General features: G+C 48.0%; 1 protein-coding gene and 1 pseudogene across 1 annotated transcript; both read left to right on the forward strand.

The window, feature by feature from the left end:
• Positions 1-226: 226 nt before the first annotated feature.
• Positions 227-5,388, forward strand: LOC131424028 (protein Tob2-like; annotated as a pseudogene).
• A 4,395-nt stretch (positions 5,389-9,783) lies between these two features.
• Positions 9,784-25,628, forward strand: LOC124090097 (group 10 secretory phospholipase A2). Its single transcript, XM_046440484.2, has 4 exons — positions 9,784-9,871; positions 12,487-12,637; positions 14,215-14,321; positions 25,140-25,628. The coding sequence occupies exons 1-4, from the start codon at positions 9,784-9,786 to the stop codon at positions 25,280-25,282; spliced, it is 489 nt and encodes a 162-aa protein (XP_046296440.1). The 3' UTR covers positions 25,283-25,628.
• The last annotated feature ends 162 nt before the right edge of the window (positions 25,629-25,790 follow it).

Below are 25,790 nucleotides of genomic sequence, written 5' to 3' on the forward strand. Positions count from 1 at the left end.
CTCCCCCAATGGGAGGCTTCCTCTCCACTGATTGTGTCTGTGGGTCTGTGCATTTACAGGAAAGCTGGGAGGAGGGACCTTCCAGTTATGGCCTTAGAATTCATGCTTGGTGGGAAGGTAATACTTTTTTTTTTTTTTTTGGTACTGGGGATTGAACTCAGGAGCACTCAACCACTGAACCACATCCCCAGCCCTTTTTTGTATTTTATTTAGAATCAAGGTCTCACTGAATTGCTTAGGGACTCACTAAATTGCTGAGGCTCGCTTTCAACTCTTAATCCTCCTGCCTCAGCCTCCCAAACTGCTGGGATTACAGGTTCCAAGTTGCTTGGATTACAGGTGTGTGTCACCACGCCTGACCGGTAATACATTAATTTTCAGGGGCCGTTGGGTCATTTGTATTTGTTTCCATCCCAGGAAGCTGAAAATGAAGGAACATAAGTAGGTGGAATCCCCAAAGCAACTAACTCTCAGAGGCAGAGCAGAAACTGGGGTTGACTACTAAGGAAATAGGGAGCTATGAGTGAATTTCGAGACTGAACACCAGCCTCATGGGAAACCCCTGACACAGGTTTTCTGGTAAACCTTTGTGCAGTCTTTAGACCCAATTATGGAAGATATGGGAACAAAAGTTTGGAGGAAATATATACAGAGAGAGAATTCACACAAGACTAGACAACCTTCATTTATGTTTACAAATCTGAAAGTTACTGCACATTTCTTGATCATTGTGGTGGGCAGACTGGGAGGAGCCTCGGATCACAAACATTTCTGGGAACCGTGCAAACAGTGACCATGATTAGGAAAGCTGTTTAGTGGAAGATGAATCACATGCACAAAAAGGAGGATGCTGTTTTTATATTTTTTATGTTAAGATAACGTGTGTGTCAGTTGTGAGGATGAGGGGACCATGGGAAGATGCTTTAAAATGGTGTCAAGGATCCGTGTGCAGAGTTGCTAAGGGTGAAACTTTCCATTGACTTTGCTCACTTCTGGCCGGGGCGCGGGAGGGTGCGGGTCGTGGGCGGAGAAAAGCTAGCGGCTCGGGCGACGGGGGGCCAGGAGGGCCAGGTCATCAGTCCGCAGACTATAGCCAGTCGGTCCTCCGCCCCGCGACGTGAGCCGCCCTCTGGGCCGCCATCCTAGTGTTGTCGCCGCCGGCCGGCCTGCCCGCGGTCCATCCATCCCCTGCCGCAGAGTCCGACCTCCAAAAAAGCCGAAAGAATTATATTAGGAGTTACAGCCCGTAATCTCCTTCTTGCTCCCAGCCCTCAACGACGAAAAGGACACACTGGCGACTGGCAGCCCATCCCGCCACCGCGGAGACCCAAAACCATCTAGAGCCCAAGTCTGCCCATCTTACATCTGCAGCCACTTCCCTTGACCTGTGCACATGCCCTGCACTGATTCTCTGCCTAGGAAAGGACCATGCAGCTAGAGATTAAAGTGGCCCTGACTTCATCATCTCCTATGTATACAACAAGCTGCCTCCTCCCTGGGCAGACCTGTTTGGAGAGGAGATCTAGCGACTTTTGAAAAATCTGAAGGTCAGTGGGACCCTGATAAGCCACTCAAGGGCTCTGGCTTCCCCTGCGTCCACATTGGGGAGATGGTGGACCCTGGGGTAGAGCTGGCTGCTAAGCGGAGCCAGCTGGCAGTGGAGGATGTGCGGGCCAATGTGCCTGAGGAACTGAGTGTCTGGATTGACCCTTTCAGGGTGTCCTACCAGACTGGTGAGAAGGGGGCTGTGAAAGTGCTGTACCTGGATGACAGTGAGGACAGTGGTGACCCAGAGCTGGACAAGGAGACAAGAGCAGCTTCAACCCTGATGCTCAGGTATTTGTGCCCATTGGCAGCCAGGACAGCTCTCTGTCCAACTCCCCCTCCCTGACCTTCGGCCAGTCACCCAGCCCTACTTTCATCCCTCGTTGTGCCCAGCCCATCACTTTCACCATTGCCTCTTTTGCTGCCACCAAATTTGGCTCTACAAAGATGAAGAAGGGTGGAGGGGCATCTAGTGTTGGGGGCGTGGCCAGCAGTGGGGCAAGTGGCCAGCAGCCACCACAGCAACAGCCTCACATGGTCTCTCACCCACCAACAACCTGCTGAAGCACAAGAGCCTCTCTTTGGCAGTGTGTTCACTGAACTTCATCACAGCCACCTCGGCCCCTCAGTCCCAGCTCTCACCCAATGCCAAGGAGTTCATGTACAATGGTAGTGGCTCACCCAGCCTCTTCTTTGATGCGGCTGATGGCCAGCGCAGTGGCACCTCAGCACCCTTTGCGGGTGGCGGGGCCAGCACCTGTAACAGCAGCAGCTTCCATATGGCCCAGGTATTTGGAGGTGGCACCAACAGCCTTTTCCTGGAGAAGACACCCTTTGTGGAAGGCCTGAGCTACAACCTGAACACCATGCAACACCCCAGCCAGCCGTTCCAGCCTGTTGTGTTGGCCAACTGACCACTCCTCCACCCAGAGGGCCAAGAGCACCCACGACCACAGATAAGAAAAAGGAAAGGAGAGGAAGGACCAAAAAAAGAGGAAAAGAAAACTGTACAAAAATATTTCCAATCTTCTCACTCTCACTTCTAGAAAAAAGATCCAGCCCAGGCATGGAGTGGGAGGGGGCTCCTGAAGCACCGAATCCTGGTTAACTCAACCCCCCCACCCCTACCATTTTCCTGCCTGCCTCTGATTTATTTGGTTGGTTTGGGTTCTTTCTTTCTTTCTTTCTCTCTCTCTCTCTCTCTCTCTCTCTCTCTTTCTTTCTTATGTGGTTTTCTATATAACATCTTTAATTAGTGGCTTTCTGTGCTAAGAATGGTCCAGGTGTGAATTGCTGCTCCCTGTTCCCTCCTCCCTCCTTCACACTCCTTTATGATTGGTGTGTCCAAGCTCACAGGGAAGGAAGAGCTGCAGCTGGGGCCAAATCCTCCCAAGTAGGGAGACTGGCCCATTTCACTGCCTGTCCCCCAGCTATCCTCTCACTCAAAGCCACCCCAACCTCAGCAGGACTTCTTGGGCCCTGCCACCCAAATAGGTCTGACCCCAGCCCACACTCCCTCTCAGGCTGGGCCACAGGGAGTTTCTGGCTACCCACTTGACACCCTCCCCCAAGAGCTAATGTCTGTGACTACAGGGAGGTTTGCACTTTGTTTTGTTGAAATCCTTTCATCTCTGTGCTGTGGCCCCATCCACCCACCGACCCCAACAGGCCTAGGCGATTATCATGGCTCTGGACACCCAGCATCCTTCATAAGCATGGCCTCTTTCTCTAATGCAGCCCTTCTTCCCTGGGCCTGAGGCTGCGGGCTAGGAGGTGGGAATAAGTTGTGTGTGTGTGTGTGTGTGTGTACGCGTATACGTATGTGTACATGTACACCCCTGTGAGTGTATGGGGTTTGCTGTCCTGTTCTGAAGGATTCCGAGCCATGTGAAACTTCCCTCTGGATGTGATTCTGGGTTGCAGCAAGTGCTTATTTATGTATGAGGTTGGAGAATGGGTGGGGGTGGGTTGTCAGTTTTTTGTAAGGCAGTATGGAGGGGGTGACATTGGCTGAGCCTAAGGGACTCCCAGGGGAAAGCACTGCAGAAGGAACTGGTTTCCAGACTGCAGAGGGATCTGCACTTTTGTTTTTGATCAAAAAGGAAAAAAAAAAATGAAAGAAAAAAATTTATACACACACATACATACACATATATATAGGAAAAAAATATATGTATACACACACAATATACATATGTGTGTGTGTATATACACACACACACACACACACACATAAGCTCTGAAGGGTAGAAGGAATATCCAAGCCTCTGTTGTCTAAGAGAGTCCCTAAACTTTAGTGACCCTTTTGTGCCACCTTACCCAGGATGGGAGCTGCTTACCTGAGTTCCATTGGTGGGAGTTGGGGGTGGGGAGACAGGACCCGCATTTGGAGTCAGTCAGTGCCTATTGCGGGCAGTCCTGAGCCTTGCATTGTGACTTTTTCGTCTTCTGGTTGTGTTATTTCACTCCATCTGTGTCCCTACCTGATAGTTTCTCGGTACCTCTCTCTTGTCATCCCCCTCACTGCCCTTACCCTGCCTACCCTGGACCTTGATGCTATGAGGCATGGTCTCCTGGGTAGGCCAGGCTGGACAGGCATGTGGTCCTCCCAGCCATTGTACTTGTGATACAGAAGGATATTGGCTCCCCTTCCTCTGCAGAAGAAAGGGTTTTTTTCCCAATCCATGGCATAGCTTCTGAGCCACAGTGCTTTGGTAATGGGGCAATTGGCATCAGGGCTCCGTCACCAGAAAGCACCGAAGTCCTGGCATGCCACCCCACTCCATTCTTCCCGGGACCCCAAGTGGGTCCTGCTGTGGCAGTGAGTCTGGCCCAGACAGACACTGTCGGCCTCCCCTCCCTATAATGGGCACCAGCTCTACCTCCCCATCAGGGCAAGGCCCTGGCTTCTCAGACCAGCACCATCTGTTCCTCTAGACCTTTTGGGCCAGCCCAGTCTGGGTCACCCTGTCCCTCATCCTCAGCTCCCATGCAGGTGACAGGCCCAGGCAGACAGCTCCTCTCTGGGAAAGGTTAGATGCTGCCTTATCCTCCTTCTGGCCCCTCCTGTGCACACCCACACTGGTACCACCCGCACCCAGGCCAGCTCATTTTTCACCACAGGCAGGGAGGGGGGAGACCAATCCCTTCCTGTCTCTTGAAATACAAAGAATAATGTGTGTTCAGGAGCATGGCCCAGTGGCTTTTGGGCCTGGTTCAGTCTGTCTCGTCCAAAATCTAGGCATTTTTGCTTCAAATTTATTTTTTTTTTAAGAAAACAAACAAAAATCTGCACTAATTTACCTGGTTTTCGTAGGAATTTTTTATTTTTTACATTTTTTGGTGTCCGTTTGTATTGAATAATTTGCTACATTTGTAAAATGTAAGAGGTATGTATAATATAAGTATATTTTTAACATCAGAATTGTAATTTTATTTTCAAGGTTTTTTCTTAAAAAGAGGAGAGAAATTGATTTTTTTCAGGAAAAACAAACTTTAAAATAAAAAAGAGGAGAATAAACCTTTTTCTCCCCTTTCCCCATCCTCTCTCTATCTATCCCTCTTTCCCAGGAACAAATCAAAAGATGGATTATCTTGTGAAGAATGTAAACTGTCAATCCAGAATGATGTCTTTTTCTCAATGCAGGGAGCTATAGATTCTCAAATTACCTCCCTAAGAGTGGGAGGGGGCATTGGAGCAACTGGAGAGGAGCCAGGGGAGCAGGGTAATGACTTTTTTTTTCTTTAGTGAAGGAGGAATACAGTCAAATGTTTTGTATTCAGAATGTTGTGCCATATTTTGGAATGGGACATTGGTGTGTTAGAGATTTAGTTTAAAAACAAGATTGATCAACTCTGTACGGTTTATATTGTTCCAGATTTTTTAAAGTTTGTATTAAAAACATGATATATAATAAAAATAAATAAATAAATAAAATTGTGTCAAGTTGGTGCCTTGTCGGATGAAAGCAAGTCTAAATCATGGGGGGAAATGAAGAAATGGATAATCTGCAGAAGCAAGTCAAGTCCACCTGCAGATTCCAGGTAACCTTGGTTCTGCGGGACATGTGTAGCATCCTTCTTCAGTGCCTCACAGAGTGACATGATGGCCCCTAGATTTGCTAAACATATGGTTTTTGATGTATTGGCTTTTTCAGATCGCCATTTTTTTTTTCAAACTGGGGATTGAACCCAGGGACCATATCACATCCCCATCCCTTTTAAAAATTTTGTTTAGACACAGGTCTCAGCCAAGTTGCTTAGGGTGTCAATGAATTGCTGAGGTTGGGTCTGAACTTGTGATCCTCCTACCTCAGCTTTCTGAGCTGCTGGGGATTACAGGCATGTGCCACCATGGCCGGCTGAATTATTCTCATTTATGAACCTGGATGGTCAACTAGTTTTCCACAGGGCACCAAGAGGACACAATGGGGAATAGACAGTCTCTTAAATAAATGCCACTGAGAAACTGTATTTCCACAAGGAAGGAAGGAAAGTGAACCCTTGTCTTACACCATCCACAATAACCAAACCAAAAAGGACAAGAGCCTGAAGTGTAACATCTGAAGCATAAAATACCTACAAGAGAACATGGGAGAGACCTCCTTGACATTGACCTTCGTTATTGAGTTTTTGGTTTTCACACCAAAAATTCACACTATAAAAAGTAAATTTGTGAGGCTAGGATTGTAGCTCTATGGTAGAGCACTCGCCTAGCACATGTGAGGCACTGGGTTTGATCCTCAGCACAGGGTAAACAAGTAAATAAATAAATAAAGGTATTGTGTCCACCTATGACTAAAAAAATAAAAATAAACACACTAAATATCTAAATGTGATATCTTTACTGTGTGATTAATGTGCAAAAAGGCAAATCTCCCCCAGGATTCTCCAGGCTTGTCTTTTCCCAGCTCAGGAATGTGATGTGGCTCCTGTCAGGAGACTTTGTCTGCCTGAGTTTCTGACGCCCCAAGGAGACTCAGAGAGTGAGGTGGACTCCAGAGAGGGGTTGAGGCTGCAGGTGAGCTGCCCAGCTGGGCGCCTCCCGCACCTCCCAGCATTCTGTACTCACCAGCCACCTGCTCATGCTTCCCTTGGTCCCTGTAGCCCCAGCTCTGACAGCAAGTCCCTGTGGGGCCACCTCTGGGCCTCAGATCTGTTCTGTGTGAGGATATCATGAGGATGAAGAGACTGACAGATGCATGTCTGATACACACTGCGCACTCGCCCTTCTCACTCTAAAATGAAAATGTTTTCACACTGATCATCAAAAGATGTTCATTGAGCTGGGTGCAGTGGCACATGCCTATAATTCCAGTGGCTGGAGAGGCTGAGGCAGGAGGATTTCAAGTTCGAGGCCAGCCTCAGCAACTTAACGAGGCCTTAAGCAACTCAGGGAGACCCTGTCTGTAAATAAAAAATAAATAAAAAGGGCTGAGGATGTGGCTCAGTGGTTAAGCACCCCTGTACTCAATCTCCAGTACCCCCCAAAACAACAAAAAACAAAAAGCCTTGCAAAAACAACAAACAAACACAAGATGTTCATTGAAGTTGATTAAATTAAACTAAGATTATGCATAGCTTGGGCCAAAAGATTTGTGATCTTCATCTCAAAAGACTGTTCTAAAAAAAGAGGACTCTGTTCTATTAAAATCCAGCCTCCACCAGATACAGAAAGAAGATGGTTATGAAAAAGTGTCTGCTGTTTCATCATGTGTACACACACATATACACAGATGCAAGCACACACTGACGTTCATCAGGGTCCACAGAATGTCGTAGAAGACAAAATGTGCTCAGGAAAACATGAGATCTCACCAAAATAAATCTGTCATGGGAAGAGGACCCTCAAAGATAGTCAACAGGCTATGGTCCAAACGGGTGTCAGACCTGCTTTACGGTGTGAACTTTCTTCCTAACCAATCCTCCCCCTCTCACACTCTCCCTCTCCTTCCACTCCTACAAATATTCCTTCCATTCATTTCCTGGCTGATCTTGGTGCCCAGACTGTCCACCAGGTGGAGGCCTGCACCCTCTTCCCCTGCCTCCGCCCCTCCCCGCATTCGAGGAATCTCCACGTGCACCCAGCGGGGCAGGTTCCTCTCCCTATGGTGCTTTCTCTTATTTTCTCATAATTTTCCATCCCCTCTGGAAGGTTTTGCTCAGACATCTGGCTGGAGAGTTTTCTTTGACTCTAGTGCCACTGCTAACCCGGCTGGGAGAGGGGCCGGACAATGGCTCACCTCCACCTCACATCCTCTCCCCTCAGCTCAGATTCCAGGCAGGACTCTTGCAAACAGTCCGTGTGGTCTTTGACCAGATTCAGGAACCTCTGGCTTCCTGCCCCCACTCCCCCTGGGGGCTGCCCTCAACCAATAGGAGAAAGGAGTGGTGGTGGGGGGAGGGCAGGAAATGCTTCTCCCATTTATCCCTTTTGGCAGACAATTGAGATGCAACAGATGAACCCCTAAGAGATCCTTTTGAGACTAAACTTTAGTGACCCTTCTTGTGGTCACCTCTAGAACCCACCCATGTTCCAGCTTTTATCTCTTCACTTTTCCAAGTCCCTCTGCTCCATGGATACACTTTCCAAATAATCCACTGGTCCAGAATCCTGCTTTCAGGGGTATCAGGGGACACCCAGACTGAGACGAAGAGGCCCACAGCCCTGTGCTGCCCTCTATGGCTGCTTAGTCACATCTTCTGGTCCCTTGGTGTTTTCATAGGTGTGCCTTCAGCCCACAGAGATCTTCTGGATGTGGGAATTGGTCTGATCTCCCTGTGCTCCTTCACAGTATAGGGGTCAGTCCCTGCTGGGGACTAAGCGAATGAATGAATGAATGAATGAGGAAGTGAGGTAGGTTTCAGGATTACCTTTCTCTTCTTCATGTTAACTGATTTCTCATCCTGTCCCTCCACTTCAGTTTTAAGGCACTTAGTTGTCTGCAGGGGTCCACCCTGAGCAGGGGGGCTGAGTGCCAAAGTATAGGAATCTTGGCTCATTTCCTGATGATTGTAGCACACTGAGGTTTGTCACTCAAGTTCTCTCCAACCCCAAGTCCTGGGCCATCTGAAACCCATATTGTATATGGGAAAGCCTTTACTGAGCACCTACCATGAGCCAGGCAGAGAAGGGCTGAACACACAAGATGAAGGAAACCTGGATTTTGCCCAAAGAGCTCACACTCCAGTGGGGAAAGTGTTCCTCCAGGTGGCAGGCTAGGAATCAAAGCTTGGATTTTCATAGAAGGAGGCAGAGAGGTTTGGCACCATGTAAAAATGAGGTCGAGTCTGGGTTCCTGTACTTCACTTGGCTTCTCTGATCCTTAGTGCTTTCCGGTGAAAGGGGACTCAGGTTGTGTTAAGGTCACCCATCTGTGCTGCCGGTGTTGAAATAGCCAGAGAGTGGCAGTTTTACCTACTGCATCATTGTTCCTAGAGTCTGGCCATGGAGATAGAAGGTGGTATGCAGGGTTCCATTGGCAGTTTACTTATCAGGTAAAAGCAACAGAAATTGGTGACAAATTGGGTAGTGCTAGCTAGAGCATCAGAGTCAAAAAGCAACAGATACCGCACACAATAGTCGCTTCTTTTCTGTATCGGGCACCTATTGTGTACGCTTTTCTTGGCTCATGCGGCCTCTTGGAGGAAGCGGCATGACCCTTGGACAGAAGAGAAACGGGAGGCACGAGGGTGTGGGAAGATGTGGTTGTGGTCTTCCTGCCCTCCCCCATCTCAGTCCAGTCTTTTACCAGAAGGCACTGTGTGACCTTGGGCAAAACTTTGGTCACCTGTTCCTGCACTATGGTGGCAGCAGTAGCAGGGACACTGTAGAGTGTTGATTTTGAGAGGTAACAGGAGCGCAAAGGGTCCTGTATCTTAAAATGGTGAGATGAATTCAGTGCTATCCTCTCCCCCGAGCCTCTACTCCTTTTGGAAGCCCAGGTGAGCAGCGCAGAGGCGCTTCAGGTAATAATATCAACGAATGTTATTTAATTCTTGGTACTCGGGAGCAAGACTCTCCCTCCTGGCCCCAGGAACCTGATTGGCCTCCCAGCCCACTGGGGGACCTACACGCAGAGGTCCGGACGGAGGCTCCGCGCAGTCCCTGGTACCCGCCCCTGCCTGGCTCCGCCCAGACCGCGGGAAGGTGAGGCCGGGGGCGGGGCCAGAGGTGGGGGTCGGCCAGGCTTGAAGACTGCACTGCCCGCCAGACTGGCCCACACCTGTCACCCTCCCATGGGTCTGCTACCTCCGTGCCCCCCAATAATGCTGCTACTCTTGCTGCTGCTGCTGCTGCTGGGACCTGGCCTCGGACCCAGCTTGGGTAAGTGATGACCCGACCTCCTCCAGCCCTCCCTAGGGACTTAGGAGCTCCGCATCCCAACTCCTCCACAGGGACTCCAACTCACCAGCCTGCCCCAGGTCCCCAGGAGCTGCACAACCCCCAGCCCTCTCTTCTGATATCCACCCACTCATCCATCCTAGGGACGCAGTAACCCTGTCTCCTACTTCTGTCCAGGGCCTCCCACATAGCACACTCTACCTAAGGACTCAGAACCAGCCCTGACCTTCCCCAGAGGTTTAGAGTCCTCCCCTCAAATAGCCTCCAGAGCCACTCAAAGCCCCTACCCCTGCCGTCCTGATCCCCATTCTTGTGAGGCGACCATCACTCTGTCTGCGGGTCCGAGGTTGGATCTCAGACCTCATGGGGGTGGCGAGCAGGGGCAGAGGGGCTGGGCTTGCTGGTGGGTGAAGAACGTATAGTCTCCTTCTCATCTATCCCTGGGGTCACCCTCAGAGAGGTCCTCTTGGTGGCTGCCCATTTCTGGAGCCCACAGTTGAGCAGCACACTTAGGGAACATACAGGCACCCTAAGACAGCCACACAGGAACAGCACCCCCCTCACCTGGGCACTGGGGTGCACAACTCCTCAGACCCAGGCTGCAGATTCAGCAAAATGCTTGGAGAGGAGTAGCTGCATGCACAACCCAGCGACCCCTGAGACAGCCCCAGGGAAAACTCACATGAACCCTGGACACACTGCGAAGTACAGATGCATGGACCCGGGGCTCACAGGATACCCTGCCAGCCCAAGCACTCCCAAAGGAGGCTGCCCGCAGGCAGACAGAGCAAACAGACCCCAGCCTGACCTGCCCCACCTATGTTGGCACAAAGGGAGTGTTTTCTTCGGTTTCAAACCCGCCCCATGCCTGAGCCCTTCTTAGGTCTGTTCCTAGACCTCAGGATGCCAGAGAGTGGTCAGATGGTGGTGTCGGTGGTGGGAACTCTGCAGAAAGCTTCAAAATATGGTTCTGAGGCTGGGACCTTGTCTGGGGGTGCTTAGGGTGGATGTGTTCCAGGGAGCTTAGCGGATCCAGAGGTCAAGGGACCTTTTCTGGAAGCCTATCAAGTGCCAGGGCATTCAGAGCTGCCTGTCAGAGATTTGCTCTGTAATATCACCCAGGTTGGAGGGTCATCCTCTTAAGCAGACAGCAGCTCAGTCCAACAAGGGTCCCTGGGGCCACCTGGGGGGGTGAGTTAGTTGTGGAGGGAGGTGGTCTGTGAGCCTGGTGAGGTTGGTAAGAGCATTTGCAGCAGAGTGTGGATGTGCTGGGTATGACTGGAGAGAGCACAGGATTCCTGGTGCAGGAGAGGGGGCCCTGGAGGAGTGGGAGGACTTGACCCCCCACTGGGCCTTGGGGTGCAGTGGGGCCCCTGAGCTTTATCCAGAGCCCGTAGGAGCCATGGAAGGTTTGAGGCAGCTGTGTAGGTTGCTGGGAGTGAGGACAGGTAAACTTTTGAACTCTAAACTCATTTTTTGCCTTTTCCTCTTTTTTGACACAAAGGGAGCTCTGGCCCCCACCACCACTAATATGCTACTTTTTTCCCACTGTGAACAATACAGCGTCATTTGGATTTGGCCTGGACTCCTCCAAAGAGCCATTGTAGAGAGACAGGTCCTAATTAAGAGAAAGGTGATGTCTACATGCTAGGCTTTCACCTGCATTGACCTCAGGCCTGGTGTGTTGGGGAGCAGATGCCCAGGACACAAGCCCGGGCATGAGTTTCTGCTCCGCTGCTGCTGTCCCTCAGCCCTGTCACTGGCGTTTCTGGACCAGGAGGAAGGAACACTGGTTCATGGGTCAGAAGCTTGGGTCAGAGCCTCAGCTCAGGGGCTATGGACTGTGTGAGTGTGAGGGCCACCTTTCCCAGATGACCTCTTCTTTCTCAGTTGTCAACTGCAAGGGTTCCATCACAGCGAATGGGTACTGTTATGTGTCAGGACTGTGCCAGGATCCAGACAAATGGCCAGGCCCATGTCAGGGGAGCCTCCCAAACTAGGAGAACGCTGCTCCCAGGCAGTGAACATAAGGAGATCCAAAGGCCCTGAGCCAGAGTCTGGGTGAGAACTGTGGAGCCCAGGGACTGGTAAGCCCCCAGAGGAGTGCTCCTCGGTGACAGGAGCACTTGGTGACGCCATCTCTGATGCTCAGTGCCCCACACAAGCAGCTGAACTAGCATTTACCGCAGAAATTGCAAAGAGACTGTGTCTAGAGTTGACAGGGGCAGGGGGTCAGGAATCAGAGTGTTCCAGGAAGGGGGACCAGCCAGCACCAAGGCCCATGGCATCACCTTTTACTTGGTGTAGTCTGCGACTCATTTTCCTTTCATAGCTGCCTGGAGGGTGTTGACTGTAGGCGTTAGAGGCTGCACGCTTCGTCTCATTTTATTCTGCTAGGGGACCTTACGTTTTCCTCCATTTCCCAAATCAGGAAACCAAGGTACACAGCGGTACCTAATTTGTCCAAGGTCACACAGGTAGGAAACAGGATTTGAACCCAGACAGGCTGCAACATCCAGGCCCTTCGCAGTCTAATGTCCCTCCCTAGGGCCAGGGAAGTCCTGACCTGAAGCCTCTGACCTTTGTTTACGGCTCAGCATCTAAGAGGTCACATGTGCACCGGCGTGGGATCCTGGAACTGGCAGGGACTTTGAACTGTGTCGGCACCCGAACCCCCATGGCCTACATGAACTACGGCTGCTACTGTGGCCTGGGTGGCCACGGCCAGCCCCAGGATGCCATCGACTGGTGAGTGTACATTTGGGTCCAGGCTAGAAGTTGCTCCTGCCCCCTGAGGCCCACGAGGAAGTACCCAAAGCTGAAGTTGGGGGTTCGTGCAAGAAGATCCCAGCATGTGGTGCTGCCTCCTGGGTTATGTGGCCAGAGAGGACACATCTTGGTGACAGCTGCCTCTTACCCTGACCATGGGCTAACTGTGCTGCCTAGAAGGTAATATAACTAGAACCAGGCTTATAACACACCAGAACTGCTCTGAGCATCCCTTTGAATCCTCACATCAACCCCATTTCATGGACAAGGAGACCGAGGCGCTTAAAGGTTAAGTTACCTGTCTGGGCTGCATAGAGTAAGGCGTGGGACCTGGTATTTGAACTCGGGCAGTCTGACTGCATTCACGCCCCAACCCCTGCCCTCTGCAACCGTGTGAGAAGGGTCTGCTCCTGGAAGGCTGAGCTCTTCCTGTGACTTCCTCATTTACTCTCATGGCCCCGCTTGGAGACAGTCATGGTGCTTGTCCCCATTTTACAGATGAAGGCCCTGAGGCTCCAAGGGGTGCAACTACTAACCCTTCCCTTTCAGGAAGCTAGTAGGTACACTGTGCCAAGTTCAGCTGCCTCTTTCCTAGTTGGAGGTCCTGGTTGTCCCTGAGAGGTCTTGACTAACCCTTGAGCCACAGATGCTCCAGCCACCGGCAGTGACCTCCCCGACTCTGGCTGGCTGGTTCCTGCGTGTCCTTCAGAGGCAGCTCAGCCACAGTGTCTCCAGGGAACCTTCTCTGGAGCCTCCCTGGGTCTGCCATCTCCTCTGGACTCTCAGTGTCCCTCTGTTTAACGTGTTCCCCTTCCTGTGTCTGGTGGCTTATCTGTCTCCCTCCCTGGACTGGGGGCTTCCTAAGAGCAGAGCAGGGACTGGCTGACCTCCTGGGCCAGACCCTTGAGGGCTCAGACAAGTGCAGAGAATACCAGTGGATGAATGAGTGGGTAGGTGAATGAATGACAGGTCTGACGGCATTTGTGGGTGTTCCCGGGGTCACTGTTCAACAGTGAATGTTCATCGAGGCCGGGAGGGCCTGGGACAGAGGTGCCGTCCTCACAGAACTTTGGTCATCCCAGAAAGACGGATGTTAACGAGGTTTATAATGAGGGTTTCTTTACATACCTGCCCGGAAGGGAGGGATCCTGGGTTTTATGAAAGGGTGTGACAGGAGACAGTATGGCTTGGGGAGACAGGAGGAGGCCATGACATCCCAAGGGGAGGTGCCCAGGCAGAGGGTGCCACATGGACAGAGTGGGGATAAAAAGGGGCTTGGCTTGCTGGAGGGACAGAAAGGAGGCTGGGATGGCTGGAGCACAGAGGCTCAGAGCAAGGCAAGGAGGCTGCCTGGGGATGGCCAGGGATGGAGGCTGTGCAGGGCTCATGGAACCAGTGGGATTTTTCCCTAGCATTGAGCTTACCAGGGATAAAGCTTCCACCGGAAGGCACTGTCTCCGTAGGGGTCTGCACTCACCCGTAGCCCCAGCAAGGGAGGTTGCAAGAGAGTTCCCTGCAGGCACCCACCTGCTGGCCTGTCTGTGTGACACCTGCAGGTGCTGCTACCACCATGACTGCTGCTACACTCGCGCAGAGGAGGCTGGCTGCAGTCCCAAGTTGGAGCGCTACTCCTGGCAGTGTGACAACCAGCGCATCCTGTGTGGTGAGTCACAGCATGGTACACATCAGTGTCCCCAAGAGTCCCCTGGGCATCCTGGAAGAGCCAGGTGATTCCTGTGCTCTTCTTGTAATAACACAGGGTTGTTCTTAACTCTCCAGAGACCATCCCTTAGGTTTATGTACAAGAGATTTTTTACACTGCGTATATGAAACACACACACACACACACACACGCACACATACACAGAAACCTATTTATTTAGTGTCTGGACAAAAAGGAAAAATAGATAGTGGGGCTGTGGTTGTAGCTCAGTGATATAGTACTTGCCTAGCATGTGTGAGGCACTGGATTCAATCCTCAGCACCACATATAAATAAATAAATAAATGTATTTGTTTACCTATACCTAAAAATCTTTTTTTTTAATTTATTTTTTTAAGAGAGAGAGAGAGAGGGAGAGAGAGAGAGAGAGAGAGAACTTTTTAAAATATTTATTTATTAGTTATCGACGGACACAACATCTTTGTTTGTATGTGGTGCTGAGGATCGAACCCGGGCCGCACGCATGCCAGGCGAACACGCAACCGCTTGAGCCACATCCCTAGCCCCCCTAAAAATCTTTAAAAAGAAGAAAAAAGAAAAGGATAGAAATGACACCAGGTATAAACAACCATCAGAAGGATTCTGGGTTAAAAACCCACAGTGTTTCCACACTGTGGAATACTCTGCAACCAAAGACAGAATAAGATAGAAATATATGCTGACATAGAAAGATATTGACTGAAAAACCAACTGCAGAATGACTTTGAAGTACAGCCTTATTTGTGTTTGAAAAAAAAGAAAAAAGGATAAAAGAATCTTGCAGAATAGTACCATACTACCTTCCCCAGCTTGATGTAGGCATATAGAAAGCTCAGAAAAAGATGTGTAAGGATAGACTCCAAATTGAGGGTGGCCATGATTGACTCTAGGGTAGAGGGCAACTTCATATTCTCTGTATGCTTCCATGTTTTACAAAGAGAATGTCTTCATGAGTTAAAGTTAAGCTGAGGGGCCAGAGTTGTGGCTCAATGGTAGAGTGCTTGCCTCGCACTCATGAGGCAGTGGGTTCGATCCTTAGCACCACATAAAAATAAATAAAATAAAGATATTGTGTTTTCTACAACTAAAAAAATACATTAAAAAAAAAAAAGTGGAGTGCGGTGGCACAAGCCTGTAAGTCTAGCATCTCTGGAGGCTGAAGCAGGGGGATCGGAAGTTTAAAGCCATCTCAGCAATTTAGTGAGGCCCAAGGCAGTTTAGCAAGATGCTGCCTCAAAGTAAAAAATAAAAAGGGGGGCTGCGGACGTGGCTCAAGCGGTAGCGCGCTCGCCTGGCATGCGTGCGGCCCGAGTTCGATCCTCAGCACCACATACAAAAAAAAAAGATGTTGTGACTGCTGAAAACTAAAAAATAAATAAATAAATAAATAAAATGAAATAAAAGGGGCTGGGGATGTGGTTCAATGGTTAAGTAAGGGTTCCTGAGTTCAATCTCCAATACCAAAAAAAAAGAAAAGACAAATGTTGAAAGGGAAAGGAATACGTGGCCTGAAGTATTTTAGGTTAAAGTGCACAGATGTCAGCAATTTATTGGAAACGTGTCAAAACCAAACAAAGCTGGGCATGGTGGCACATGCCTGTCACGTAGGAATGACATCAGTCTGGTGATCGGCAGATGGTTTATGGTGGTCCTGGTCATTCTCAGGATCTTTAGGCTGACCTTGTCTCCATTATCTGATCAGTAGATAGTACTGTAAAGTTCCCTAAATGATAGGTTTCTTAAAATGTCCTATCTCTTTTTTACTTAACCTATTTATTGGTGGGCTAATTAACAGTGCACAGGTAGATTTATGGGTTTCCCAGAAATTTGGGAGGGACAGGCCTCAGAGAGACTGGCCTGGGGAAGCATGTGGAACTTCGTGGGGAGCCAGCCTGGATGAATGCGCCTTTAGGTCCTGATGCCCCGGGGTCCTGAACAATTATTGCATTCCGCAGTAACTTGGGCATTACCCCAGTGTGGCTCCAAGAGCAGGCACCCCTGGGGTTGAGTTACACTCACCTGTTCCTTTGTAATCCCACCCCTTCTGCCTTTTTCGGATAGAATGTCCTAAGAAACAGTGTCCTCCAAACAAAAGCCCACTTCCAAATGCTCTCCCTCTCTCTCATCAGCCTCTGGTGACCTTCTCTTGCCCCCCCCCCCCCATTTGGGGGAACTTGAGGCCGGGAGACTGGGAAGCTGTCCTGAAGCTTATAAAAGGTATTCTGTGTGTGGTATTTTGCGTCACCCCAAATTCACACAGGTGACTTTGGTTCAGCTGCCCGCGCTGGTCAGGGGCGCCACTAGTCCTTCCTTGACGTCTGTTTTCTACCTGTTTCTTCTGTCCTGTCTCAGGGGAATGGGTGGGTAATGGTGAAGCGAAATGTTAAAAGAAAAAAATTCCTGTGCCGGTTCATTTCCAGTTCATTTCACTGGCCAAGCCCTGGTCTCCCAGTGTCTGTTTCCTAGTCTGTACACTGCGGGTGGAATTGGAGCCTGTCTGGTATGAGGTTGAAGTGACAGGACACTGTGCCTCATGCATAGCAGGGGCCATGGAATAAGTGACCCAACAGAGAACCTGCCTTGAGAGTGACCCAGCGACACCCCACTGAGGGCAGGACTGGGCAAGTGCAGGGCAGCAGCTTTAGCTCACCCTGAGCCCCCCAAAGAGGAAGCTGTTTCTCCTTCAATTCTCTTTTAATTGTGTGGAGGGGAGGAGAAAGTCTCAGTTCATCGCTGCTTAACTTTCACATCTCTCTAATATTTGCTGATTCTTTTTTTTGTTTAGTTTGGCTTTTCTGGTTCCAGGAATGGAACCCCAGGGGTGCACTACCTAACTGAGCTACATCCCCAGCCCTCTTTTTACTTTTTGAGATAAGAGCTCACTAAGTTACCTAGGCTGGTCTCGAACTTGTGATCCTTCTGCCTCAGCTGCCTAAATTGCTGGGATTACAGTCTTGTTTACTTAGTTGTTTAATTGATTGATTGATTCTGAGGTATGGAGGGTTGAACCCAGGGACTTGCACATGCTAAGGCAACTGTACCACTGAGCTAGGCCACAAGCTTGATTCCTTCGTAAACAGAGAAAACCGCTCTGGCTGATAACTGTATCCAAGAGTTCTACACTGAACTCTGGTTTGGCTTTGTAACTGTCTATCTACTAATGGTTTATTAATTTTTTTTTTTGGTTTCCACACTGTATTAGTTTATCTTGAACCACAAGCAACATGAGAATGATTATTATCATACTGCATCCTAACATCTCAGTGTTCATTGTACCTGACTAATGTCTCCTAACATCAAGAGAAAAACTACAATTAAAAATGTTAGGTGTCTCCAAGGCAACCTTTCTTATTTTATTTGTTTGTTTGTTTATTCATTCATTCATTCTGGTACTGGAGATGGAACCTAGGACCTCACATACTAGGCAAATGCTTTAACAATGAGCCACACCTCAGCCCAACCTTACTGATTTTTAAACAAAACAATGAAAAAAAAATAGTGAGACATTTATTTTTAAGACTCAGTCACACATGGTGGTGTTCACCTATAATCCCCGTGACTCAGTAGGCTAAGGCAGGAGGATTGCAAGTTCAAGGACAGCTTGGGCAATTTAGGGAGAACCTGTCTCCAAATGAAAAGGGCTGGGAGTGAAGTTCAGTGGTGAGTGCCCCTGGGTTCAATCTCCAGAGAGAGAAAGGGAGCTGGGGGAGGAAGAGAGAGAGAGACAGACAGACTGACTCAGTGGTGCTTTCCACTTACAGTTTCCTTTCAATTAAATTTAAAATCAGAATTAATTTAAAGTTCAGTCAGTGAGACTCAGACTTATCTGAAGAGTTAGAAATGAACCAGAAAACTGCTTCTATCACTTTTTTGCTTTTAATTGAGAATAAACATAATGCAAAATTCATCATTTTAAAGCATACAACTCAGTTATAATATAGTCACAATGTCACCCAACCATCATCAAAATATTTTCAATGCCTCCCCTCAAAAAATATACCCAATAGGGACTGGGGATGTGGCTGTACAACAGAATGCTTGCCTAGCATGCATAAGGTCCTGGGTTCAATCCCCAGCACTGCAACACACACACACACACAAACAAGCAAAAAAAAAAAAAAAACTTATACCCACAGCCAGTCCCCAGTCTCCCACCCTCCCATTTCTCCTTATCACCAGCACCTGATGCAGAAAGAGATAGACTGGGTCTACCTAGAAAAGCAAATGCAGGAAAGCAAAGAAAGCTAGCCCAAGTCCTTAGCCTGTGCCCTTGCCCTAGCCCTTGGACCTAGCCCTTGACCCACACTCTTCCCTGCAAAAGATAATTGAGGGCAACTGGAAAACTTGGTGCAAAATTGTGTGACTCCACCCTGGCTCCACCTCTAGTCCAGCCCCCAACTGCCCCTCTATGAGTATTAACACCCCACACCCAGGGGCTGTTCACCCAGGGGCTGCTCTCTCCCTCTGAAGATGGCTGGCATTCTCCCTTTACTGTGTGTCTGTTCTCCGAAATAAATCTCTCTCTACCCTAACGGCCAGGCCGAGTGCTGACATTCTTTCCTGCACGTGTGGCAGAGACCCCACTTGTGCAGAGTTGAGGCCCCCCCCCATCTTGGGAACACCTTGGACCTCAAGGAGAAGCCTGTCAATGTGATTTCTACCTCTATGCACGTACCAGGATACTTGGTATCTTAGACTAGGTACGTGCATAGAGGCAGAAATGAGTGTGAGTGGTATGAGTGGAATTGCACGGTATGTGGATCTCCACCCCGGCTTCTTTCACTTGGTGCCCTATTTTGGAAGTTCACCCACATCGTAGGGTATTTTGGTGCTTCATTCCTTTTATGACCAAATTGTGTTCTACTGTATGGCTCTGCCACCTTTCATTCTGCGGTGGTTCCAAGGATGGCCATTTAAATTGTTTCTACCTTCTGGCTATTGTGAATAGTGCCGCTGTGAACATCCACAAAAAAGCATTTATTTTAGTACCTGTTTTTAGTTAAAGTATATACACACACACACACACACACACACACATACCCCACACAAACACATTACACACATATATAGACTGTGCTGGGTCATATGGTAATTCTGTGTTTTTTTTTGGTGGGGGGGCGTTGGGGAGTACCAGGAATTGAACTCAGTGGCACTCGACCACTGAGCCACATCCCCAGCCCTTTTTTGTATTTTATTTAGAGACCGGGTCTCACTGAGTTGCTCAGCGCCTCGATTTTGCTGAGTCTGGCTTCGACCTTGTGATCCTCCTGCCTCAGCCTCTGGAGCTTCTGAGGCTATAGGCATGCATCATTATGCCTGGCTCTTTTTCTTGATAATGTCCTCAATACACCAAAGTTTTTAATTTTGGTGAAATCCAGTTCACCTACTTTGTCTGTTGTGGCTCATATTTTTGATGTCTTAAGAATCCATTGCCAAATTCAAGGTCAGAAATGCTTACCTGTTTTCTCTTAACAGTTTTATTTTATTTTATTTTGTACTGGGGATTGAACCCAGGAATGCTTTACCACTGAGCCATATCCCAGCCCTTTTTATGTTTTACTTTGAGACAGGGTCTTACTACGTTGCTGAGGCTGGCCTCAAGTTTGTGATCCTGCCTGAGTTTCTAGAATTACAGGTGGGTGCCATCACACCCAGCCTAGTTTTTATAGTTTAAACTCTTAGATTTATTAATTTATTTTTGAGTTAATTTTTATACGTAGAGTGAGTGGAAAGGGCCCAATTAGTTTTTTGGCATGATGTTATCCAGTTTTTGGCATGATGTTATCCTGCATCCTTTATTGAAGGGACTTTTCTTTCTCTTTTGGATATTCTTGGCATTTCTGTGTTGAAAATGGCTTGTCCCTAGAGGGATGACGGTTCCATCACTTTGCTCAAGCCTCAGTTCGCCGACCTGCGAGTTACGTGTTGCAGGGTTTGTAACACGATAAGCAGATTGAATGGGAGTTCTTCTTCTCTCCCTCCCCTTCTCCTCCCCCTGTCTTCTCTCTGTGTGACTGTCCACTAAAACCCCAGCTTCGGGTGACAGGTCTGCTCTGCAGGCCAGAAGGTGATCATGATGGTTACTGGAGGGTGATTTTAGATATGCAGGGACTCTCAGCCATATCTCCATAGTATGAGTTGAAGAACTGGCATAAGAACAAAGCTGAATTCATATGGAGACACAGTAATCCTAGAAATTCAGGCAGGATCACAAATTTGAGGCCAGCCTCAGCAACGTAGTAAGACCCTGTCTCAAAATAAAACATAAAAAGGGCTTGGGATATGGCTCAGTGGTAGAGCATTCCTGGGTTCAATCCCCAGTACAAAACACACAGTAGGACTTGAGTATGACCCAGCACCATCTTATGCAATCTGTCATTTAAAGTTAGGAAAACTGAGGCCGGGGGCCGGGGGAGGCGACATGGCCCTAAACAGCCCTTTTGCAGCACAAGCAGGGAGCTGAAACATGGCTCAATGGTGAGATCTGCTGAAGATCTTTTCCTTTTCTCTTCAATTTGCATGTTCTGCTTGCTCCTACCCATGCGAAAAGGATGTTTATGAAATATTTATTGGTGTGTTCGCCGGTGGAATTCTGTACCCGTTTGCAGAACTGTCCTCCCTAAACCCAATGAAAAGAACCAAAGTATCTATTATGCATTTTTTGGATAAAAATATTCTCTTATTCTGTTTGGAGATATTCTGAACATAGTTGTTTATTTAATTATAGGTTTGGCTCATTTTCCATTTATGGGCTTGACAAATATATTAAAAAATTTAAGCCTGCAATAATATTTACTAGCAGGTTTTAATTATTTTAAGGTTTTAATTTTAAGCTTAACCAGTGGTAGCTATTTTTCTCTTATAGTTTTATTTTTCTTGAACAGCATGGTTCCTTTGGATTCCTGAAGCCATGAGGCTTTTTTTTTTTTTTTTTGTACCAGAGATTGAATCCAGGAGTGCTTAGCCATAGAGCCATATCCCCAGCCTGTTTTTTCTGTTTCTGTTTGTGAGATAGGGTCTCCCTAGTTGCTCAGGGCTTCACTGAATTGTTGAGGCTGGCCTGGAACTTGCAATCCTTCTGCCTCAGGCTTTCCAGTCACTAGGATTACAGGCACACACCACATGCCCCACAGTGCTGCAGGCTTACATCTTGTTTTTAAAAGAAACTTTTTTTTTTTGTTCAGGGAGAAGGTGGGAGGTACACCCTCCTGGTCCACCCCTTCCCAGCTCTGTGACCCTGGTTGAGTTTCCGACTCCTTCTGAGTCTCACTTTACTCCTCTGTAAAATGGGAATAATAAAACATAGTCGTCATCCTGTCGTGGTGGTGCATGCCTGTAATCCTAGCAGCTTGGAAGGCTGAAGCAGGAGGATGCCTGGGTGGTCCATCGGAGCTTGAGGATGGTGTAGGCTGGAGTATAGTGCCCAGGGTAAGAGTGGTAGTGATGGTATTGGAAAATGAGCGAGGACATTGAATGTTTTCTTTTTGGGGGAAGAACCAGAGAGGGTTTTTAAAAAATATTTTTATTAGTTATTGATGGACCTTTATTTACTTATTTGTTTATATGCGGTGCTGAGAATAGAACCCAGTGCCTCACACCTGCTAGGCAAGTGCTCTTCCACTGAGCCACAACCTCAGCTCCCAGGGAGGGTTTTTTATGTTTTTATTTTGCTGGGCTGATTATTGAACCCAAGGTTGCTGTACCCTAGAACTACATCCCTGGCCCTTTAAAAAATTTTGAGACAGGATCTCTTTGGCTATGAATTTACAATCCTCCAGCCTCAGCCTCCAGAGTAGCTGGGATTATAGGTGTGCTCCACCATACCTGGATGATGTTACTTCTCTAAAGCTAGATATAACTTGTGGCAGGGCTTTTCACCCTTGACACTATTGACATATTGGGCCACATAATTCTCTGTTGCCAGGGGCTGTCCTGTGCACTGTGAGATGTTTAGCAGCATCTTTAGTTCTACCCACTAGATGGTAGCACCCCCCTCCCCCATTGTGACAAACTAAAATGTCTGTAGATGTTGCCAGATGCCCCCCTGGAGGCTCAGCTGCCCATGGTTGAGAATGGCTGGTCCATGTCATCAATGTACTTTATTTTGACCATGTCCCCATCAACTGCTCCACAAGGTTGCAGAGACCAGGGGTGTTTGTAAATATTTGTGCCTTTATTTGAGGATTTTTGTGGGCAGCATCAAGTCTAGAATTGCTGGGTCCAATATTGTATTGGGGGCTCCTCTACAGCGTAGAAAGGGCTGGGGGGCAATCTAAAGAGACAGGCAGAGAGCTTGTCACGAGGTACATTTACATAGTAAGGACATTTAAAGAAGATTTAAATTGTGTTTATTTATATAGGCTAAGGGGGAGAGTATCAAAATATCACACTGTGCCTCATAAATATGTGCAGCTATTATATATCAATTATAGTAAAAAAAATATAAAAGTTGGGGAAGAGGAGGGTCACCAAAGCTCCCAGAAGCCTCTTCCTTTCTTTCTTTTTCTTTTTTTTTTTTTTTTTGGTACTGGGGATTGAACCAGGGGTGCTTAACCACTGAGCCCCATCCGCAGCCCTTTTCATTTTGAGACAGGGTCTTGCTAAGTTGCTCAGGGTCTCACTAAGTTGCTGAGATCTTCCTGCCTTAGCCTCCTGAGTTGCTAGGATTATAGGCGTGAGCCGCTGCACCTGGCTCCTAGCAACCACTTTCTTTGGGTGCAGCTGCTGAATGACAGGTAGACATTCTGATCTAACAGATACTGTACATTTGTGTTTGTGTGTGCGATGCTGGGGATGGAAACAGGGCCTTGAACATGCTAGGCAAACACTCTACCACTGAACTGCATCCCCCACTTTGTACATTAATCCATGAAATAGCTACTCTTCAAATCCTTTTAATAAAATGGATTTTCTTTCCATGATGAAAGCATCATATGGCCCAAAGTAGAAATGTTTGAAATGACAAGGTATAAAAGTGGAGGAAATTAAACTCCCAATGATGTTACCCCAGACAACTCCCCATTCTGGTGTTTTTCCTGTTTTCCTTTATGAAGATGTAATTAAAAAATATAATGGTGGGACTGGGGATGTGGCTCAAGCGGTAACGCGCTCGCCAGGCATGCGCGGGGCGCTGCGTCCAATCCTCAGCACCACATAAAAATAAAATAAAAATGTTGTGTCCACTGAAAACTGAAAAGTAAATATTAAATAATTATTTATTTAAAAAAATATATAGTATGTTTTGCACCCTTTATTTTTCTCTTACCTATAAGCTGTTTCTCATGCCAGTAAAACTCTTAAATAATCCTGTTATAACTTGGACTTTAAAGGTCCGAGTCAATACCCCATCCCGTCTCTGGAGTTGGATGCCGGAGGCTTGAGTTGGGCAGAGCTGGGTGGGGGTACTGGTCTCCCCATGCCTTCCTGGGTTTCTTCTCTGCAAAGTGGAGTGCTGATGACTCTGCCTTTGGAGACTGTTCAGGTCGGGGACCAGAGACTTGTTCTTCTGGGTGCCTTGCTCTACACAGAAGCTTAACAAATGAATTAGAGTGAGATTTTTCCCTTCCAATCTTCTATTTTCCAAGTAGACAAGAGGAAGTGTCTCTGTGTTAAGTGATAGTTTGACTACCAAATCTTGCTAATTTCTTTTTTATAAAACCCGCACACCCAGTTGAAGCCTCACAGCCTGCAGGCAGGCAGGCATCATCATCTAACTAGACTAATTCTAGAACTTTATCTCCATAGGTGTGTTTTTTTTTTTGAGTCGGGGGAGGGTACTAGAAATTGAACCCAGGGGCGCTTAACCAACTGAGCCACATCTCCAGCCCTTTTTGAGACAGGGCCTCACTTAGTTGCTTAAATTGGCCTTGAATTTGAGATTCTCTTGCCTTAGCCTCTGGAGTTGCTGGGATTACAGGCAAGTACCACGGCTCCTGGCCCAGGTTTGATTTTTCTAGTTTCTCATGCATGTGTTTAAAGGCACAGAGCTTCTAAAACCATGGCTGAGCTAGCCATTTTCCAAGCTCCCACTTCTTCACCACGCCTTTTGAAGGAGATTAGAAGAATTTGATAGTGAATGTTGTTCATTATGTCAAAAATTAAAAGTGCACACTAAAAGACAGTGGGTGTATCCATGGCTGTCAAAAGAGTGACATCATCTAGATTAATAACATATGACTTTTAGACTACAAAGTCTTCCCAAGCCAATTAATGAGTTAAGTGGAATTCCCCAGCTAGAGGGATTTATCTTTGCATGTCCTCAAAAGGTAAGCCCTGGAGGGAGGGGTGATAGGGATCATGTGATTGCTACCTACAGTCAGGGCGTTTCTTTTCTTGAGGGCTGGGGATGGACCTTGTGTATGGTAGGCCAGTGCTCTCTACCCCTGGGCTGCCTCTCCAGCACTGCTCCTGTTTTAAATGAAAGTTTAGGTAAGTCACATGGCCTGAAGGAGGGTCAAACCAGGCCTGGATGGCTGCCAGGCCCCTACTGTCTTATCTAAGCAGATCCCCAAGTGAAACAGTAATAATGTTGACACAGAAGAGAAGCCAGAATTGTGTGGACATCAGACTGTCTATCTGAAATTTTAAGTTCCTTTTCACAGGGGCTGACATGCCCTCCTTCCTGGAGGGGACAAGCTGATGGAGAGCACCTGGTGAGATGTCCCGTTCCACACACACACACATGCCACACCTGACCCGTTCTGCCCAGCTGTGCTGGTTTCCCTGGCATTGACCCTGGAGTTTCTGCAGGGTCTAACCCCAGTCTCTCCACTCCTTCCAGGATCCACGGATGATGAATGCCAGAAGCTCCTGTGTAAGTGTGACAAGGAGATTGCTTACTGCCTAGCCGGTACCAAGTACAACTTTAAGTACCTCTTCTATCCCCAGTCTTTATGTGAGAAGGACTCACCCAAGTGTGACTGACTCAGTGTTCGTTTGCAAAAGGAAATAAAGCTCCCTTTCATTAATGAACAACAGAATTCAGTTTCTGGAGGAGGCAACTGAGGCCAAGTGATAAAGCCACGTGAGCCTTGTGTTTGCCTTCCGGCCTGGAACTCAGATTGAGTGTTCGGCTTCCAGTTTGATGAAGGTCAAAAGTCCCATTCCTATTTTATAAAACCATGACTGTGTTGAGCTTGGTATCGTTTTCTGTGGTTAGTTCGACTTTTTTGAAAAGGTGGGTTTTGTCTTCTCACTTGCTGCTGATGGCTGGTGGTCAAATGAGCGCCGATACCTGCTAGGCACTTGGCCATGTTGTAGGCTTTGTGTCGGCAATAAACAAGACACACAGGGGACACTCCCCCTTGTGAAGTTCAAGTCTCATAGCTGTTTGCTTAACAGAGTATTCCCCATCCCACTCCACCCTGAACAGTTTCCTGGGGAGGACAAACCCCAGGAGTTTGAGGCCAGCCTGGGAAACATAGTGGGACCC

The sequence above is a fragment of the Marmota monax genome, unplaced genomic scaffold (assembly GCF_021218885.2).
Source record: "Marmota monax isolate L192 unplaced genomic scaffold, Marmota_monax_Labrador192_F-V1.1 WCK01_AAM20220418_F8-fsc00035, whole genome shotgun sequence".
NCBI lineage: Eukaryota > Metazoa > Chordata > Mammalia > Rodentia > Sciuridae > Marmota > Marmota monax.